The sequence below is a fragment of the Meriones unguiculatus genome, chromosome 7, assembly GCF_030254825.1.
Source record: "Meriones unguiculatus strain TT.TT164.6M chromosome 7, Bangor_MerUng_6.1, whole genome shotgun sequence".
In the NCBI taxonomy this organism is placed as follows: domain Eukaryota; kingdom Metazoa; phylum Chordata; class Mammalia; order Rodentia; family Muridae; genus Meriones; species Meriones unguiculatus.
The window spans coordinates 93375005-93394614 of NC_083355.1; the positions used below are offsets into that span (position 1 = coordinate 93375005).

The 19610-nt window shown below is 50.1% G+C and overlaps 1 protein-coding gene across 2 annotated transcripts in view; it reads left to right on the forward strand.

Annotated features, from left to right (window-relative positions):
- Esrrb (estrogen related receptor beta) overlaps positions 1–19610 on the forward strand; it is a 162703-nt gene that overhangs the window by 129170 nt on the left and 13923 nt on the right. For both annotated transcript variants that reach the window (XM_060387910.1, XM_021653401.2), the window contains exons 3-5: positions 1804–1920; positions 17363–17473; positions 17900–18061. In XM_060387910.1, the coding sequence (XP_060243893.1) occupies positions 1804–1920; positions 17363–17473; positions 17900–18061 (390 nt within the window). The remainder of the gene's footprint in view (positions 1–1803; positions 1921–17362; positions 17474–17899; positions 18062–19610) is intronic.

Below are 19610 nucleotides of genomic sequence, written 5' to 3' on the forward strand. Positions count from 1 at the left end.
ATTCTGCCACACCTCAGTTGACTTCCCATGAAGTTACATAAGTGAGTTACCTAAAAAATAACCAAGGGATGGGCTGGGTGAGAGGCTCTGTGGGTAAAGACACTTGTAACCCTCATGGCCCGAGTTTTAGCCACAGGGCCAACAGCTCCACTGTTGGAAGGAGGGAACCAACTCCCAAAAGCTGTGAGTGGGTAGATGCAGAGCAGGGAGGGGCAGGTCCCCAGCTTCTCCCTGGCCCCGCAGCCCTGGTTGCCCTTAAATCATTGGGCACCCTACTTAAGCTCCCAGGTGCTGAGACTAAGTCTGTTTCTTTACTGCTCTTTGTTTTGTGTTTTTTTTTTTTTTTTTTTTTTTTTTTTTTTTTTTAAGACAGGCTATGTTCCTGTGGTCCAGACTGCTCTCCATTTCCTGTCCTGTAGCTAAAGATGACCTAATCCTCCTGCCTCTACCTCCAAGTGCTAGCATAGCACACAGGTGGTGCTGGGTGTGGCATTAAGCAAGCACTTTATCAGCTGAGCTACATCCCCAGCCCCACTTTGTTTTTAAGGCAGGGTCTCCCGTAAGGCCGGGCTGGCCTTGACTTTGACTTATAGACAAGAATGACCTTGACCCCCTGCTCTTCCTGCCTCCACCTCCCAGGGACTGAAATTGCAGAGCCAATAGGATGGCTCAGTGGGTAAAGGTGGTGTGCTGGCAAGCCTGATGACCTAAGTACAATCCCCAGGAATTTCATAGTAGATGGAGAAAACTGATTCCCGAACGTTGTCCTCTGACCTCCATATACACCGACTGGCACTCCTGCGTCCCTCACCTGCACTAATTATAATTAACACAAACAAGCAAATAAATAAATGTCATAATTTTTTAAAATGACAGGACTGCACACTATCATGCCTAACCTGGGCTAATATATATATATATATATATATATATATATATATTTTTTTTTTTTAAATGAAACAAGGTCTCACAGTATAGCAGTGGCTGGCCTCAAACTCAGAGATTCGCCTTCTTCTGCAGGGATTTAAGGTGCACCGCCATGGCCAACTTAGGCTACTTTGTTGCTGTTGTTGTTTTTGGTTTTGGTTTTTCTGAGACAAGGTTTCTCTCTGTAGCCCTGGCTGTCCTGGAACTCACTTTGTAGACCAGGCTGGCCTTGAACTCAGAGATCCTCCTGCCTCTGCCTCCCAGAGTGCTGGGATTACAGGTGTGTGTCACCATGCTCAGTTTAGGCTACAGTTTTTTTAAGTGACATTTCAGGTACGCTTTTGTTTAAACCCTTTGCTTAGGAGCTAGGGACTATTTTACAGATGAGGAAACTAAGGCATGGTGACGAGCTCGGTGACCTGGCCCCAGAGGAGGCAAGCGTTCAGGCCCTGCCACGGTTTTCCTGGGCTCTTCCTAGTGACAGGTGCAGGTTGGACAAGCTGGCGTGGTCTGTGTTAATCAGCTCAGCATGGTGGCTGTTTTCCTCGTGTAATGTGCTCTATTGATGTAATTTCGTGTCCCGCCCTGCTCCCTGAAATCCTGTGGCTGTTTCAGATTCAAAACCATGAGTGACCATTCTCAGAAGAACAAGTTTTTTTTTCCCCCAGGTGGCTGCTTGGCTTACCAAGCTCAGAGGATGGAATGGACATGGGAGTGTTTTTGGAACATTCTGGACAGCCACTTAGAGCCCCTGTTTCACTGTGCAACCCTGTTTGGAGCTAGTCAGCTCTGGCCAGCTAATCCCCACATAGCCAACCTGATGGGTCAGGGTCCTGGATGAACCGCAGGCGCCTGGCAACCCTCTCTGTGTTTCAGGGAACATCGAGTACAGCTGCCCGGCCACCAACGAGTGTGAGATCACCAAACGGAGACGCAAGTCCTGTCAGGCCTGCCGCTTCATGAAATGCCTCAAAGTGGGGATGCTGAAGGAAGGTAAGAGGCCCACAGCCAACTGCCAGGGTCGGGGCTCCGCTTGGTTTGTCTTGGTGGGGAGTGTCAAACCTTTGTAAGGATACCTAAAGGCTAAGGACCTCCCCAAGGACTGTGTGTGTGTGTGTGTGTGTACATGCTGCTACAGGCTGTCTTGCATCATGGCTGCCATGCCATAGCCTGCTGGGCATCCCTTTGTGGAAAGATGTGGGCTAGCAATGTGGAAGTCCAGAGGTCCCAAGGACCTTTGGGGGACTCCGACCCTGTTTAGGGCCCCAGCTGTCACTCTGGGAAGTCCTCCTTTGGAATAGCCTATCACCTCCCTCTTGAGGGCACTTAGAATCAGTCCCTGGTACTCCTTCAGGTTTGCAGGGGCCGGTGGCACACTCCTTGCTGGGGAAGAGTGGCCCTTGGTTGCAGTAGGGTTTGGGACCTGTCTCTTGCATGCCTGGCGAGTGTTTCCCCACTCAGGTCTCTGTTCTTCCAACTTTGCTTCCAGTTCTGTCCTTCCTGTTATCCCCCCCAGAGTCACACCATTTGGTGCCATAGTCAGGAGTCACAAGCGCCAACTGAGCTTTATTTAGTTCCAGCCAAGGTGCATTCTTTTTTTTTTTTTTTAATTGATTTGTTGCCCATTTATATCTTTGGCTCTATGAAAGGCTTTTATCCTTCATAGGTTTTTAAAATTAAGATGTTTTATTAAGGAAATCAGCTTTAAAAGTTCGTTTTTATGTTGTATGTATGCGTGAGTGGCTGCACAGGTGCAGACCTGCTACCCGTAGAGTTCAGAAGAGAGCACCCGATGCCTAAGTAGCTGTAAGTTGCTGTGTGGGTGCTGGAACCTGACTCTGGTCCTAGATTGAGTTAACTAAAGCACAGTGAAATTAGCATCTTGGCACTTCAATCCACACTTCAAAAGTGGCTCCTAGGAAATGTGAGATGACTTGGGACTCCTTGCATGGAAGGCTGCTGTAGGGCCCTTCCTTCCTCACCATCTCTGTGGAATGAGGTGTGTGTGTGTGTGTGTGTGTGTAGACACGCATGCTTGAGCTACATGAACATACATCACTGCGCGTACATATGTGTGTCCCCCTCAGAGAGAGCCCGTGTAAATTCTTACCGATCAGCTTCTGAGCCTTGATCCTTCCCACCATGGAAGGAAACAGGAAGAGTTTATGTGGATGAGGACAGGCAAAGAGGAAGAAGTCCACTGGGGTGCAGTGTTCCCTGGGAAGGGCAAGGTGGGGTTGCTGCTCTAACCTAGCTCACCCTCAGCAGCAGGGACTTCCCCCACTCCTCCTCTGTGCTCTGAGAATCAGGTGTCCACCTCTGAGCTGTTTTGACTGTGAGAGAGCATGGAGGGGACAAACTTTCCCCAGTTATAGGGGAAAATTTGGGTCCTTCCTTTCCTCACCTGGACTCAGTTCAGCGTCTACACCTACGAAGAAACCACTCTCAGGCAAGATGCCGGTTGCTTCTTGGGTCTGCCGTGCACTGGGCTTTAAAATGCTGTCCTAGTTAGGGTTACTATTGCTGTCATGAAACACCATGACCAAAAGCAAGTTGGGAACACAAAAGGGTCTATTCCGCCTATACTTCCGGTAGTCCATCACTGAAGGAAGTCAGGACAGGGCAAGAACCTCAAACAGGGCAGGAACCTGCAAGCAAGAGCTGATGAAGAGCATGAAGGGATGCTGCTTACTGACTTGCTCCTCCTGCTTTTCTTCTACAACCCGGGACCCACCAGCCCAGGGATGGCATCATGCACAATGGGCTGGACCCTCCCCCATCAATCACCAATTAAGAAAATGTCCTGCAGGCTTGCCTGCAGCCTGATTTTATGGAGGCATTTTCTTAATTGAGGTTCCCTCCTCTCGGATGGCTTTAGCTTATGTCGGGTTGACATAAAACTAGCCAGCACAAATGCCTTCTTCATTTGTCATTTCTTAACCCCTTGGTGATGTGTCAGCTGCTTTTTAGGGGAGGCTGCGGTGGAGGAAACCACCCCTTTCTAGATTGAAATGGCCTGTGTTGGGCCTGCTGAATGTCAGATCATGGTTCACTCAGTGGTACAGTTCTGTTCTTGGTTGTGTGTAGGTGTGACTGAGACAGAGGTTGTACTAGGTCCCTTGCCTCTTACACCAGGCTCCAAGCCTCCTGGTGTTCTCAGATGAGGAGGCCCACAGAAGCAGGCCTGTGTGGCCTCCTTACACCTACGGGTTCCTTGATGCTGGGAACCTGAGGATTTCTAGGCTTTGAAGAGACTCCTTCCTCCTAAGAACCAGATGGAACTGTCACCTTGTTCTGGAAGCTGAGCGAGACACCGGGTCAGGCAGGTACTCCGCTGGTGAAGTTTGCCTCTCTGCCTGCTTTCCCACACCTGAGGGAATCGCAGCAGAAGGCGGCCTCCTCCCTTTCAGGTGAGAAATGGGGCCTTCAGGGGCTGGAGTGAGATGGCTGTCCCACCTTCAGCCACCCTCCAGCTTAAGAAGATCAGGGCCCAGATCCATGCTTTCTGCCCCCCAACTCGCCCCCACCCCGTGACAGGCCAGGAATGGGGGAATCGCCACTCAGTCAGGACAGAGTGCTCAGGATTCTCTTGAGGAGTTGCCAAGTGCTGGCCAAGAAGAGGATACTTTCTAGTGGTCCCCAAAAAGGGAGGGTCTCACCAGTGACAGTTGAGGCATGAGCAAGCACACTGAAGGGACGCAGTGGAGAGATCCTTGGGCTGTCTCCTGAAAGAGAAGCCCATGGACAATGCAGGTCTCCAGGGGTGGGAACAGGGTACTGCAAGGATGCTTAGTGTCCAAGTGGGGTGACCTCCAGGGTGATCCCCAGAGTTGCCTCCCCTTCCGCAGTGGCTTCTCTATGGCAGCCAGATGTCCCCTGGGCTGACACACTGAGCCTGATTCAGCCATTAGGGAGCTTTGCCTGAAGGAGGACGAGACAGTCACCAGGGAACATCCGCCCACAGCTCCGTTGCTGGCAGACCTGTATCTGGAAGAGAAACTTGACAGGAAGTTCCCCCCCCCGCCCCCGAGTGTGGGTAAAGCTGAGCTCCTGGCTTAGCGTGGGTCCCCATAGAGCTCCGAGGTACCTGGCATCAGAAGCTCCACCGGGACCAGCCCCTGGGAGGAGCAGGCCTCCTGCAGGAGTCTGGGTCCCTGCCAGAGAGAGTGTTTGGCACTTGTCCTGGCTCCTGCTTTTGTTTGGGTGTGTCCCCTCCTTGTTCCGTGTGCAAAGTTTGCTCCCTAGGGCCAGCCTGGGCTCCTGCCCCACCCCCTTTGTCTTTCTCAGCTTCTGTAAACAAACTTCACACTTATTTGTGCCGATTCCTGTGTTAGGGTCTCAGTCAGCCTTTGGGCAGCAGGGGTCCCTGAGTCTTTAAAGGGAAGCAGGGAGTATGGACACAGCTTTTTCCCTTCCTACCCATTCCATTTTCCCTCGTACCCAGCAGCTCAAGACGTCTCCAGTAACTTTCTTAGTAAAATAGTCCATGTTGCTGCTCCATGATTTAGGGGCTCCAGCCATGACCAGGGAGGAAGTCAGATGTGTGGTGGTGTCCTGTCGTAGGATCGAAGCCTAGCAGATAGATGCCCCAGGTGGTCGGAGACAGATCCTCTTTCCCACATGGCTTCCTTTGGCTTGGCCATCTATCCTGGGATGACTGGAGCAGTCAGTGAATGAATGAAGACAGTGTCCCTGAGTCTGTCTTTTTGCAGCTCCATTGAATGACAATTCATATTTTCAGGGGAAAGTCATCCTTTTATTTTTTTTCTGCATGTGAAATAGACTATAGAAATCTGACACGGGTTCAAAGCTGGTGATTGGCGTTTTCTTTGTGGGTTTCATACTTAACCTTCATTACGTGTATTGATGCCTGCTATTCGGCAGGTAAAGGTGAGGATGCAGTTTGTACCCTGACGTTGCCTTGTGGTGTCAGCCTCCAGGCACCATTCAGCTAGTGCTAGACTCATTCAGGTTCACTTTTTTTTTTTTCTTTCCTACAGCTTCCTACTGTAGAGTTGAGTGTGGCAGAGTGGGTCCATTTATCTCCCTCCTGGATTAGTTGGTGCGACCCTTAGGGGGTGTCGTTATTTTCTGCTGATCCTCTCCGAGGATGGTCGCCTGGCATCTCAGGTGTGGACTGATTTAGTCTCCAGACCAGACGAACCCTTAAAAACCCATTTGCTGCATCTATCGGATGCCCCCACCCCCAAGTCTTCAGTTCAACTTTGGGACTTGGATAATTCTCCCTTGTCCCTGCCCACTTCACCTTCTCCTGTGACTTGCCCTCCCTCCAGGCACTCCTGCCTGCCTCTTCCCAAGTGTTTTCTAAAAGATTTGATTTCAGTGAGAGCTGGGCTGCCGGCCATGCAATATGCTTTCCCTCTCTTCTTTGTGCATGTTGGAAAAGCGGTAAGCTCCTCCAGGGATTCTGGGTAATTGGGTTAGTGGCCAGCTCATGTCAGGAAATTAAAAGGGGGCCCTGATCAGGTTCCTGCTGCATGGGATCTAATGTTTTTTTTTGTATTTATAGAATGCTCTGCCTCTAGCCCATCCCAGAAATACTACTTTTCTTGTGAATGAAGGAAGAGAAAGTCTTTCACTTTTCCAAAATATATTAATGTTTTGAAACAAACCAACTCTCCGACATGTCAGAAGACAGCACTGAATAACTCTGTAGCCTAACACATCCCTCCCCCCCCCCTCCCCATATCTGATAGTTCACAAGGTCCTCCCAAACACTTCCGAACACTCAGGTGCAATGACCTCTGGCTGCACAAGTGTTGATTGAATACAGACAGCTGCTTCTGGCTGTGTTGAATTCTCATTACCGTTCTCTCTGGGCATTTGACAACCAGAGCATTGGATTGCAGGTTCAGCCCATCGGGTCAGACCCCTGCTTGACCATTTAGCAGCTCCCTGGGAAAGCTGCTTGCACTTCCCCTAAGCTTCACCTCCCTCCTGGAGAATGAGAATCGTAGGAGGGGCCGTTGCCATCTTGTCTCCACCCCCTTCCCCCATCTCCAGAGATGTCTTGGGCTTCTACCGTGATGCCTGATGTTGATTATTGATTAGAGATAGTCTTCATATAACAGCATTGATTTTTGTTACTGTTGTTTTGTTTTTAACTGTTCACTAACTGCATTGATGGGGCACATTGTGGTGCTTTTGCTTTACCTATATATGATAGGAAGATTCAGGCAAATTGATGAACGTACCTGTCATGTCACCAGCTTATTTCCCCTGTCTGTGCTAAGGACGTTAAAGTTCTGTATTAGCAGACATCTGGAGGACATCACTTTGTTTAGTGTGGGCCCAGGCGCTGCAGTGGGTCACAGCCTTAGCCTTCCCCACTCACAGGGCTCTTTTGTTAATATCTTCCCTTTCCTAAAACTCCTAAAGGTGATTTTTTTTTTCCCTTCTGTGATTTGGAAAGCAGTTTGGGGTCCCCTATAATCTGTCTGTCCACACTTAGCTAATGATGTTGCTTCATATTGTCTTGAAAATAAAAACAGCAAAATAGAAAGTTTCAATAATTAACTGTAGTGCTGGGATCAGACCCAGGACCACATGTGTATGAGCCAGCTGCTCTACCTGTCTGAGCCACAGCCCAGCCCTCTCCACTTTGAGACATGGTCTCACTAAGTTCCTTGGGTAGCCCTGAACCCTTAATCTCCGCTTCTGCCTCCCAGGTAGCAGGAATGCCACCAGGCTCAGCCAAGTGGAAATTTTTTACCCAACTACAATGGAGTAGGTCTTCCACCTCGGTCCCTCATATTCATTTCTTTCTTTGCCTTCTTCCTTCCTTCCTTCCTTCCTTCCTTCCTTCCTTCCTTCCTTCCTTCCTTTTGAGATAGAATTTCTCAGTGTAGCCTTAGCTGTACTGGGACTCACTCTGTAGACCAGGCTGGCCTTGAACTCACAGGCAGATCCTCCTGCCTCTGCCAGGATCAAAGGCATTCGCTACCATCATGGCATTTCTTGTGTCCATTCCTTGGTTCTCTTTATTTGGAAAGTAGTGGTGCAAAGGTCTCTGGCTGTATGGGACGGGGTGGCATCTCTGTTATAATCCTCAGCCTGTGACCTACACCCATGACGCCGGTTCTCACAGGTAGCCAGGACACAGGGTTCTATCATTGACAGGCTTTTGGCCGAGCCAGATCACTTGGGCACTCCACTCAGTACAGGAGCCTGGGAATTATTGTCTTTAGCTTAGATGCCGTGTGGTCCACTGAAGCCCTGTTGGTATGGAAGAAGGGAGTTTGGAGTGTACATATCTTCAAGAATATTTTCTTACATTTATTTTGTGTGTGTGTGTGTGTGTGTGTGTGTGTGTGCAGATGCCATAGCAGGTATATGGAGGTCATAGGTGAACTTTTAGGAGCCAGCTCTTTCCTTCTAATATGCGGGTCTCTTAAGTTCCCTGTATCAATCCCATTTCCATTTCTTTTTCTCCAGTCTTGGAAGAAACCATTTTCCTGGCTTTTGTGTTATTTTCTCTTTGCTTGTTTCTATGGGTTCATCCTTGAGGTTTTTGTTTATTGAGATGGGCTTTCTTTCTCTAGCTCAGGGTAACCTTGAACTCTCAGCAGTCCTTCTGCCTCAGATTTTTGAATGCTGGAATTACAGGAATGAGCCATCATGCCCAGCTTCAAGTTTTACTGTAGTGTTTTGTTTTTTGGTTTTTAATGAAATTATTTGTGATTTGAGGAGGGGAGTACTTTGTTTTTTGGTTTTTGGTTTTTTTCCAAGACAGGGTCTCACTATGCAGCTCTGGCTTGCCTTTAAACCTAGCATTTGGGAGATAGAGGTGGGCAGCCAGGACTACATATTAAGTTTCTGGACAGTCTGAAACCCAGTCTCAAAAAACCCAAACAAACAAACAAAACCCAAACCAAAACAATCAAACATCTAAAAAGAAAAGAGAAAGTCCAGCACTCCAATCCCCAGGGATCTGTTCGGAGAGCTGTGTCCACTGTGGGGACTGCTTTCTACTCTTCCAAAACTTATCTGTAGACCAGGCTGGCCTCATCCCACCTCTGCGGGGACTAAAGCTGTGTGCGCCACCACCAATTGGCTGATTTTGGTTTTTGAGACAGGCTCTTGCTGTGTACTTATGGCTGACCTCAAACTTGTCTGCTTTAGCCCCGAGTGCTGTGGTTTTTAAGTGAAGACCACCACATCTGTGTCACTTTTCTCTGTTTTCTTGAGGCAGGGTCCAGCGTGTCCCTTGCTGTCCTCCACAGTCAGGGCTGGTCATCTTTCTTACGGACCATGACAGTGACCTCAGTAGATCCCTGATCTCCTATCCCTAGTCCTTCTCAGCCTTGCTGCAGCCAGAGGACTCTTTGTGTTGTTTGTGTGTTGATTGGTTTGAGACAGGCCTTCACTATAACCCTGGCTGGCCTGAGGTAGACCAGGCTGGCTTCGAACTCAAAGATCCACCAGCCTCCTAATGTTGCAGTTATTGGTATGTGCCACCTCACCCAGCACATTGGAGGCATAGTGAGAGTCCGTCATTTTGTTTCCATACTCTGAAGTTCTCCATTACATTTAAAATAATGCCAAAACATCTGACCACGTGGTTCAGATCTTCTCTGAGACTCAACCGTCATCTTCCCTACCATGTCCTGTCTGTGTTCCTGTCCACTCAGCTTGCTCTTAGTCTCCAAGCACTGCTGACTTCTCACCTTAGGAATCCCACACAACACCCTCTTTTGGAGTGTGTTCCTGAAGGCAGGCGTCCTGTCCTTTTCAGCCTCCATGTGGGTGTCATCCTCCACATCCCTTGCTATCACAACCCCCTGTAGAACTTCTCCTGCTCCAGAAATGACCTTGTTTATTTATTTATGCACTTGGCTTATTTTGTTTACTCTGCCATCTCCGAACCCCTCCCCCCATTCTTAATTCAGAGAAGCAGGGTGGCAAATTGCCTTTCCATTGGACTGTCAGCTCCAGGGTGGTAGTGTACATGATTGAAAGGCCCCAGTGGAGTATCTGAGACCAGCAGGCTGTGGTGCCATGATTGATTAGCAGTGTCTGTCACAGGCAAGGAAATGGAAAGTAGTGGCACAGGTGACAGGACCTGCCATGCTTGATCTGGCCCATCTGCACTTGGGTGATTTCTCCCCCTCCCCCCAGGGCCACAGGGGGCTGGGACAGGACAGAGCCGGGTGGAGCCTAGGCTCCTTGTAAGAAGCTGGTCCTAACTCAGGGCCCGTTCCTTGTCTAATAGGAGCCTCATGTCTCTCCCCAGCAAACATGAAGTGGGGCCTGGCCCTGGCTGGGCTGACTTTTCCCTGTTGGGTGCAGTTTTAGACACTGGCCAGTGGGAACACAGGGATGTCCCTCCTGGTGTGATGTCATGGGCCCGAGGGGTCTAGAGTAGAGAGAAGAATAACAGTAGACACGGCTTTAGCAGCCAGAATACTGGGGTTCCCCTTTAGCCATTCAGCTGCCTGGAGTCCACAGAACACTTGGCAGAAGCCTGGAAACATAACTAGAGGTGCATTTGTTTACCTACCAGGAGACCATCCACTCTCTCCCTCCTTCCCTCCCTCCCTCATCACCAGGTGTCCCGGTTTGGGAAGAGGTTATCTTAATTGAGAAAATGTCTCTGTCATATTGGTCTAGGCAAGATGATGAGGGTGTTGTCTTGATTAATTATTTATGTAGAAGCACCCAGCCCACTATGAGTCGAGTCATCCCCAGGCCGTGGTCCTGGGTTGTATAAGAAAGCAAGCTGAGCAGTCCATGCAAGGCAGTAAGCAGCATTCCTCCATGGTCTGTGCTTCAACTCCTGCTTTCAGGCTCCTGCCTTGGGCTCAGTCCTTGGCTTCCCCCAATGATAGACTGTAACCTGTAAGCCAGATCAACCCTTTCCACTCCAAGCTGCTTTTAGTCAGTGGTGCTTATCACAGCAAACTGGGACACCAGGGTAAGCTTCAACCCCTAATCCTTCCAGGGAAGACTACCCAGAACAAATAAGTACATCATAAAGATCTAGCATAGGACCCCCGAAGAGCTTAGAGTTGTTTGCTGTTTGTTTGTTTGTTTGTTTGTTTGTTTGTTTGTTTGTTTTGAGACAGGGTTTCTCTGTGTAGCCTTGGCAGTCCTGGACTCTTTGTAGACCAGGGTGGCCTTGAACTCACAGAGGCCTGCCTGCCTCTGCTTCCCTGAGTGCTGGGATCACATGCATGTGCCACGCCTGGCTCATGGGGGGGGTATTTGAGCAGATGCTTCTTCTAGACAGTACATGACCCCAGAGCCCCTAGGCTCTGAGTCTCCAGGAACCCAGTTTCCTTGCAGCCCATTCTCATCATGCAGCACTGAGATGGCACCACATTTCATCACCCACACAGATCCCCCTTGTGGCCTTCCTTGGCCGGGTCTGCTGTGTCTCAGGCTGGCCTTGAACTTCCAAGAATGACCTTGCATTCCTGATCATCTTGCCTCAACCTTCAGACTACTGTGTTACAGGCACAGGTCTATGGGGTACTGGAGATGGAACTCAACGTTTTTTGTGTGCTAGGCCAGCACTCTGCCATCAGAGCCACATCCCCAAGTCCACCTGACCTTTCTCTAGCCTTCTGTGACAGCCTTGAACTCCCCCATCTCAGAATTGTTGTGCAGCTCACATGTGAGATGAATATGAACAGCTTTGTAAGCTAGAGCCCTGTTCAGTTCAGGACCTGCTCACTTCATAAACAAAAGGAAACTGACGATGGCGGAGTCAGTGCTGGTGGTGGGTTTTAGAGAGGAATTGTCAATCCTACCTTAGCAAGGTCAACAGGGATTCTTCTTGGCTTTAGCCTGGGACAGAAATACTGGCTTCCAGCCCTGGGTAAACCTCCCCGAGGGCAGAGATGCGTGATAGTTGGAGGGCAGCACCAGGCACAGGCTTGGGGCCAGGTGCAGGACCAGGCTTTAGCTGGCTATTTTTAGTGTAAATGAAAGAAACTTAAACTGGCCGCTGCCCCAGTACAATCAGCTATTTTTGCTTCTGAAAGACTGGGATCCCATCCAGCCTTGGGGGAGGGGGTTGCAAATGAGTAGCAAGGCAGGAAGGAGGTGGGAAGTATTGCTCTTCCATTAAGAAAGAATGAGAAGCCCAGTGGCATCATGACGTCCATTTAATCAGTGCCTGATCTGGAGCTCTGAGGTGCCTGCAGTGGAGAGCAGAAGCCAGCAGGTGGGGCACAGTTTTGAGACCCTCCCCCTTCTCTGCATGAATCTTCTGTTCCATTTCCTGGGCTCTTAAGCTGGGCCCCTGCAGATCCTGGCCCCTGCAGCCTGGTGTGATAAGGCTACTTGAAAGGTGGCCACTGGTCTCTGTTGCTGTCATGCCTGGCTGTTTGTGAAGTTTTTATTTTTGAGACAGGGTCTCAAACTGTAGCCAAGGCCAGCCTGGAGCTTACTGTAAAGCCTAAAGTAACTTGGAGCTCAGGTTGATCTCCTCCTGCCTCAGCCTTTTTCACATGCTGTGATTGATTACAACCCTTCCCCTCCCACATACACACACTTGCTACAAATGGGATCCAGGACACACTAACTCTTCATTCTGGCGTCTTCCTCCCCAGTCTCCAGCCTGCTTTCTGTGTCTGACCTTGACTCCAGAAGCCTCCAAGGTAGAACTGGACAACTGGGGTGGAAACCCAGGAGTCGGATTTGTGGTGCTTCTGGGTAGTTTTTTGAACTACCAACACATACACCCTTCTATACCGCCACCATAATTTTCCAGAAGTTTTTAAACTTTGCATTTTGAGATCATTGAGTTAACGTTGTCAGAAACTACAGAGTGATTCCATGTATCTTTCACTAGGTTTCCCCGGCCCAGTGTCTTGAAAATAGAACACTACAATTAAGATGCTGGCGTCGGTAACAGCAGAGACCTCCTTAAGGACGAGGGATTTTTTAGTAGTGGCATTAGTTAGCATTTACTTGACAATTATTGTTCGCCATCAAAGGTTTTTCAGATGCTCATGTGAATTGACATGAGGATTAAATGAGGTGGTGTTAGCCTTGTGAAGTAGGCACTGTGACCCCATCTTAGAGTCCAAGAAGTGAAGACCCTTACCCAATACCACTCGGGTAGCCAGGTTTGCCCAGATCTGCCCTTGACCACTACTCATGCCCTCTGTTTATGCTAGAAATTTATCACACTTGTCCAGGGGTCTAGATATAACCAAAACTCCAGGACCTTGTTCGCCCATGGCTATACACTGCTATGACTATAAATTGCATTGATTTATTTTTAACCAGTCTTTTTTTTTTTTTATATTCATGAGATACTGCCTAATCAATAAACTTCTCTGTGCATCTGAGGGGGTTAAACAGTATCCAACAGAAGTTAAGACAAGGGCCATGTGTTAAGTATTTGGAGATCGATGATTTCCATACTAGTGTTATTAAAACTTCTTATCTTTGGAAAGTCTCACTGAAGTGATAGGATTGAATAATCTTAGATGGCAACTGTAAGTTAATTAGTATTTTAATTGCACTTGCTGACTGCTTTTTGGGTATTTTGCTAATATAAGTACACAAACAATAAGGCATTCTTACTTCAAGACTCCATTTTCTCTCTCCCCAGCTGATGTTTTGAAGTCACATCCTAATTTAGAACTGTCCATTGGGTCAGTGGCGATGACTTTTCACTGCCACACTCTCTGATATCCAGTCGTTTAAGCGTCAGCAAATGAAGATGCTTTCTATCCTGTCCCTTGTAGCCTAGACTAGCCTCAGACTTGGCTGTCTAGCTGAACATGACCTTGAAATGTGGCTCTTCCTGCCTTTGCTCCCCAAGTGCTGGCATTACAGGCAGGCACCAGCACACCTGATTTATGGGGTTGCTTTCTATAACTGGTGGTACTCAACTGCAGAGTTCAGGTTGTCAAGCACTGGGCAAGAAGGGCAAGGTCATTGGATTTGGAGTTGGCGCCGACTGTGCTCCACAGAGCGAGAGAAGCACAGGCCGTGTCCCTGCACTCCAAATGACTGGTCAGCAAACCCTGACCAGTGTGGTGCCAGGCTGTAGGGAGTGTAGACCCCGCCGCCCTGAAGAGCCGGAAGGCATGATGGGATCGAGCCTGTGGTGGTGACCCTGGAAGCAGCAGAGGAAGTCTGCAGCACCTGGCCTGCTGGCACTGCTGCACAGCACCCCCACCTCAAGGCCAGTTGTCGGGAAAGGGACCCCGGCAGAGTGGGTTTGACCATTGCCCCACCAGAGAATGACACTGAAGTATTATGTGTCAGGAGCTAGATCAACCTGAACATGACTACTGGGTGTCCTAGGTCACGCTTCTTGGGCTTCCTAGGTTTGAATTTGGGCAAGAGTTTGAAAACCGTGGGAACACACCCATTTTGTACCAGTCCTTGATGTGTGCAGTCCTTGATGAGTCCCAACCAGAGAAGATGACGTGACAGTTGACATCAGTCCTTTGGAGGCACTGGCTGCCTGGCCATAAAGATCTGGAGGAGTGCAGAGGAGAGTTTGAGTATTTGAGAGGCATCCTAGAAGGTCATTCCCCAGAATGACTTAGGAATTCTCACTGGGCAAACCAGCTAGCCCCTCAGCCTGTTCTTATTTGTTAAATGAGGGTAATCATAGCCACTCCACATATGTGTAGAATGTGGGTGATTCCCTCTCTTCTTGACCAACCATGACGAAGGCCTTTAATCAAGTCAGAGAACATTCCAGAAGGAAAATCAGCGGAGCTGGCAACTGTTCTTTTTTTTCTGTTTCAAAGCTCTCTCTAGCTGACAGCCACCTAAGGGTTAGGTGGGCTAGCGGAAGAGGGGAATGACTCAGAGTGGCTTCTGGGGAAAGGAAGTGGGCAGGCCTTTTTTGGACTCAAGAAGGAGAGAGCATATCATATCAGCCTCTGACACATGGAAGGTGTCCGTGGGCCCTCGTGAATGTGGTAGGGTTTGACTCTCGGCTGTGTTGGCATTTCAAGGCATAGGCTGGTCATAGTTCAAGTGGGAGAACAGTAAACAGGAGTCTCTTATCTAGTTGTGTGTCTGCCTCTATGAGAGGGGAGTTCAGGAGGCACAGAGGTCAGTGTTGGGGAATTGAGCTGTTTCCTGCGTCCCCTTACGTCTAGGATGATGGCGGAGGTGGAAGCTAGAGAAGGTCCATCAGAGGACTCAGGGTCAGTGCTCACAGGCACTGCACATTGTAGGCTCATCTTGATAAGATGCTTATTCTGGGGCTGGGGGTACAGCTTGGTTAGTGGAGTTTTTACCTAGCATGCACAAAGCCCTGGATTCGAATCCCAGCACTGTATAAAATGTATGGTATCACATGCCTGTCATCCCAGCACTGGGGAGATAGAGGCAGGAGAATCAGAAGTTCAGGGTCATCTTTGATTCTTGGCTGCTCAGCAGTTTGGAGGCCAGCTGGAGGTACATGAGAGTGCGTAACAGGGAGGGGAACAGGCATATTTGCTCCTTCTGTCTGGGGCCTGAGAAATTTGCTCTTCTAACAGTCCCCAGATGCTACTTTGAGGGGACCACTCCTCACCTCTGTCAGTGCTAGCCATCCTGTGTGTGCTGATCTAACATCCTCTGACACCCCCCCCCCCCGTTCTGTCCCAGAGCTTTGGCCAGCAGATGGCTCAAGCCTGGGTAGGTGGGGCTTGCAAAAGCTTCATTGCAACGTTCTGCTGATAACGGGTGGATAAGCCACCAAGGCCATACCGCCAGGCTGTCAGTGACTGCAGAGTACCAGCAGCTTGAGCGACACAGCTAGTAACAGGATCCAGAACAGTCCTTTCCTCTCTCCCTCAGTGCTTCTTGCATGTACGTCCTTTGCTCCTAGAGAAATGGGTACATAAAGTCAGTTACAACCATTTGACCTTCTAAACAGAGGTGGGGGGTTGTTAGCAGCTTCTCAGGAGGTCCAAGGACCAGGCTTAGAATGCAGCAGATCCCAGAGTGCCTAGGGATGAGGTATGAGTAACCAGGATGTTGTGTCGGGGGCTGCCTACACACTCTGTATCCTTCTTCCTTCCCATCCGATGGGCCATTGTCAGGGACTCATCATCTCAGCTTTAAGGGTAGTGGGAGTGCAGCAGAGGACCTGAAGAAGATGGCCCTCCATATGGCAGTTACCATTAAGTACCTGTCAGAGGCTCCAGCTTATGATCAAAAGGCTGACGACGAGCTGAGAATGTAGCGTCTTTGTAGAGCACTTTCCTAAGCACAAAAGGAGCCCTGGGTTCAATCCCCTGCATTGTGTAAACTTGGTGTGGTGGCACAAGCTTGCCATCTCTGCTTTGGGAGGCCGAAGCAGGAAGGTCACTTCCTGGTCAGTTTTGTTCATGGTCAGTTTTGTTGGCCAGCCTGGGCTAGGTGTGGCTGAGAAGTAACCAGTTCTGTAAGAAACAGTTCCCTAAGGGGCCTGCTGGAGTTGGCTCTGGCAGCTTTAGCTCCAGCACCTTCTTTTCCCCCTTAGGGAGAGGATGTGGGTTTGCAGCCTTTTAATTGGAAACTGGGTGTGGGTGTCTCCACCACTCCTCGGGCCCAAAGGCCGCTCATTGTCCCACCTATGAAACCATTTCACTTTCAATTGCTCTCATTCTCTCGGCAACTTCCTCTTTTCCCTTTGGACTGTGGGTACATAACTGGTTGTATACATTATCAAAGAAGTAGCCCGAGGCGTGAAGGAGATGTAAATCGTCCTGTCAAGTGACCGGTTCAGCTTTCTCTTCCCCAGAGTGGTCTGAGTCGAGTGGTCAGGCTAGGACTGCTAAGGACAGCTCACCATCTCTGTTTCTACAAGTCCTTCTGGAAAAGGGAAGGGCAGGCCTTGAGGTGGGATGCTCTTGCCTTCAGGGGAAAAGGACAGCAGAAGAACTTAGCCTCAGAGGCAGTAACCCTGTTTCTCCGAGCACTCCCTCTTCATCTGCCTTTTACAGTCTCGTGTAGCCTAGGCTGGTTATAAATTCCCTGTGTTGGTTGAAGAGGACCGTGGATTCCTGATCCTCATGTCTTCTCCCAAGGGCTGGGATTACAGGCATGTGCTGCCAGCGGCCATACCCATCATTTGTTTTATTTTAAAAACGCTAGGGCTCGGACCCAGGGCTTTGCACATGCCAGGCAACCCTGTACCAACTGACCTACATCTCTAGCCCCCCCAGGATGCAGAACTGAAGTAGGGACACCTGCTTGGCAGAGGGTTTTGTTGTGTCCTCAAGTGAGAGCTTGGAGGATAGACGCCTCAAGGTGATTGACTCTAGGACGAAGCTGTACCTGGAGAGGCAGGACCAGGCTGGCCCACGGGATGGGCTGCTACTTGAAATGGCCTCGTCTTTTGCTGTAAGGTTGGCCACCTGGGCATGAACCTGAAGCCCTTAGCCAGGGCTGCAGTTCTAAGGTCAGGGCCTGCCCCCCCTGGAGATTTGGCTGTTGATGCCGGTGTCTTTCTTGTCTGACACAGGTGTGCGCCTTGACCGAGTGCGTGGAGGCCGTCAGAAGTACAAGCGGCGGCTGGATTCGGAGAACAGCCCCTACCTGAGCTTACAGATCTCCCCACCTGCTAAGAAGCCGTGTGCGTACCAGGCAGGCTTCACCGCCCCTCTCAGCCTAGAATACCTGGCATCTTCCTGGGGCGATTCTGTCTTCCTCCACTGGGTGGTGGGCCGTGTGGATCTAAAGCTGGCCAGTGGTGCCCAGCCTTGCTTGGCTTCACCGGAAGGACTGTCTGTATGGGATGGCACAAAACCTGCCTCCATGTGAAATGAGGGTCCCAGCACTCAGACCTTGTTCCCATAGCAACCCTCCCAGAGCTCCTGTTCAGGGTTCTCTGAGCAGCTTCCCATTGCAGGATATATCCCAGCGCTCTCTCTCATCACTGTTGCTGGCAACTTTGTGATGAGGGCAGACCCCAGCCACATTGGACCTTCCCATGGGCTCCGTCTCTACCCTTTGCTCTTCCCCAGGCATTCACTGGTTGCACCCTGTTTGGTCTTCACAGTGACTAGGATCGTCTCCTATCTACTGGTGGCAGAGCCGGAGAAGCTGTATGCCACGCCTCCCGCCGATATCCCTGAGGGAGACATCAAGGCCCTGACCACTCTCTGCGACTTGGCAGATCGGGAGCTTGTGGTCATCATTGGCTGGGCCAAGCACATCCCAGGTGAGTCATGGTGGGTTGGGAGCAAGAGTGGCTAAGGGACTCTAGGCTCACCCTGGCCTTTGATGCCTGGTGCCAGACCCAACAAGGCCTAGAAGACCTCTGCCAGCCTGCTTTTGTAGAGGCCCCTTTCTCTTTTGTGGGAATGAGGAGAGTAACATTTGGAAGGTTCAATAATATTCTTGAACTGCCAGGGCCTCATCAGACCCACTTGTCATCACAGTAGGAGCTGTAACAGAGCCCACAGTTGGTAATATTCTAAGAGCAACTCCCTTGAACCCACAAGAAAAAAGTCATCTTTTCCTGTAGAGTTCACTGGAATGACAATGGAAAACAGCTCTTCTGTGACATTAGCTGTGGGCAGAGTCAGCAGCAGGGCCTTGGGGAGTTGGGTCCGAGGCAGGTTCTAGGCCCAAAAGCCACGTGACCCGAGTATCTGTCCTTTGACCTGTAACGTGGGAGTGTGAGGTCATGACCTTTTCGGTGTAACAAACAAGGCTGAAATGAGATTGTGAGTTCCAGTGGTGGAATCTGGCTTGTGCCGACGTTGCTTGTGTGCCCGCCGTGGCTGCCTGCTGGATCTCTGCCTAGCCTCACCGTTGAGATTCCACGACTTCGCTGGCAGGAAGTGTTTCGGGCCCTATGGGCCTCTCATTCTCTGGACCCAGGCCCCGCTGTGAACCAATCTGTGAGTGTACATGGGCGAACAGTGGGAGCCTGTGTAATTCTATGTAACGCACACAGGGGGCCCTGACCCTGTGCTTTATTTAGCACTTGGCTTCTTTGTGTTGGAAACGTGCGGTGAACCCCTCCCCTGTGGACTCTCTCTAGTTATGTGGCACATGGGTGCTTCTTTCTCTCTATAGATTGCTTTTTTTTTCCCCTCCACGGTGGCCCCAAAGATGAGCATAGCTCCTATGGTAACATACAGCAGAAGCAGCCTAGTCTATGGATGCCAGCCTTTAGTTGATTGAGGTGAATCAAGTGCTACCAGAGGGCGCCAACTTGTGGACAGATGGGGACTGGAGATGCTCTTGCTGACACTAACCTTGGGGAAGCCTGGAGGTTTCTGAAGTGGACTCCTGGTACTCTGACCCCTGGGTGGGTTCACCAGGAGCCTGGCCAGTACGTCCTCTCTAAGAAGCTCAGGCTTCCGGGATTATACACTCGGTAGCTTTTGAAATCCACCCCTTGCTGACTCAGGACAGATGTGGCATCAGGCTGATGCTTAAGACACCTCAGCCTGGATTGCTCCACTAACCCCAAGCCAAATTGGGCACAGCCACCCCAGCCCAGCCCAGCCCAGCCCAGCCCTCGAGGCTACTATTCCCGGTCAGATATGTGCAGTACCGAAGGGATGACTCAGGAGTGGCGCCTGGCGGTCCCCCGGATCGGTACAACTTCCTTCTGTTGTGATTACCCCGTTAACACCTGGGGGTAAGGATTGTCTAGGAGATTTGAGCCTCCCTCCTCATGTTTTTCACATCTGTGCCAAATAAGAGGAACAGGCAAGCCAGGGTGGTTGCTTTGGAGCTAGACAAACAGGGCTCCT